Source organism: Acanthisitta chloris, unplaced genomic scaffold (genome assembly GCF_000695815.1).
Source record: "Acanthisitta chloris isolate BGI_N310 unplaced genomic scaffold, ASM69581v1 scaffold19856, whole genome shotgun sequence".
In the NCBI taxonomy this organism is placed as follows: Eukaryota; Metazoa; Chordata; class Aves; order Passeriformes; family Acanthisittidae; genus Acanthisitta; species Acanthisitta chloris.
In genome coordinates this window covers 1,005-2,132 of record NW_008679962.1, presented here as the reverse complement: position 1 = coordinate 2,132, position 1,128 = coordinate 1,005, and the positions used below count along the sequence as shown (strand labels likewise).

Below are 1,128 nucleotides of genomic sequence, written 5' to 3'. Positions count from 1 at the left end.
GCACCCCTGAGGAAGGGTGCTGGGGTACAAGAGATGTGGGGACTCAGGATACCCACTCTTATCGCAGGAGGGGTCATCCACATCAAAGACACAGGGAGGGTTGTCCAAGGGAGGAGCCCCCTTCACCCAGGGGATGGGTCGTCCCAGCCAGTGGATCTGCTTTTCCACACCTGAGTAGTGTCCCACCACCTAAGGCGGAGAGAGATGAGGGCTCCACAGATGCCAGCATCCCAGCCCTCAGCCCCAGCTGGGGGAAACTTGGTGCTGGCCCCCACCTCATACTGTTCAGTCTTGGGGTCACCCATGGCCCACAGGTTGAAGTCAGTGTCCCGGTCATTGTTGCTGTCCATGCTCACCAGCCCCGTCACCCCTGTGGGAGAAGCGAGACCCAGGTGGGACAGGGACTGGGTTCTACCACCCCCACAACACCTGTAGACCAGCTGCCCCCATCCCAGCGTTACCCTGGAACTTGCGGTCCCGCATCTTCTCGATGATGTGGGTGGCATTTTTCTTGGAGCCGCCCTCGCGCAGGGTCTCGTTCAGCACCATGGCATACAGCAGCATCCCGTCATAGAAACACCCCGCCACCAGGTTCATCTGCCGGTGGGAACCTGAGCACACCCACAGCCACGCACACAGGAGCACCCTGGCCGTGCGCCCTGCACACCGGGAATGCACCCACCCGTGGCCCCATAATGGCTCTGGGGCCAACAAACACCCTGCAGGGATAGCAGTGCCCATGGCAGTTACCATCAGGGATAGCCTCTCTAGCACTGCCTGTGGCTTTGTCCCACCCTTTGCATCCTGCTGAGGTGCCTCAGACCCACGCAGAGGGTCCCCACCACCCCATCATGCAGGGGGACTGACTCACCAGGGAGTAGTTGAGCTGCACACCAAACTTCTGCTTAGCTCGCAGGATGAGCTGGGTTTGGAAATGCTGGTACTCAGGGTTTTGGGGCTCATAGTAGGTGATCACAAGCACCATCTGCAACCGAGCACAGCGCACCCTGGTTCACACACTGGGCCAGGCTGCGGAGGTCCCTGTCCCTAGGCAGGTGGGCACAGCTTACCTGGAAAGCCTCACGCAACCGTGAGTCCTGGCCCGGGCTCTGCTGCCAGGGCTTGAAG

At 60.7% G+C, this 1,128-nt stretch overlaps 1 protein-coding gene across 1 annotated transcript in view; it reads right to left on the bottom strand.

Annotated features, from left to right (window-relative positions):
* The window catches only part of LOC103804912 (atrial natriuretic peptide receptor 2-like), a gene marked incomplete at both ends in the record, with an annotated part of 3,584 nt that extends 2,463 nt beyond the window's left edge, over positions 1–1,121 (bottom strand). Inside the window, 5 exon segments of the mRNA XM_009077546.1 lie at positions 57–189; positions 276–370; positions 462–597; positions 872–985; positions 1,071–1,121. Coding sequence (XP_009075794.1) covers positions 57–189; positions 276–370; positions 462–597; positions 872–985; positions 1,071–1,121 — 529 coding nt within the window.
* Positions 1,122–1,128: the final 7 nt, after the last annotated feature.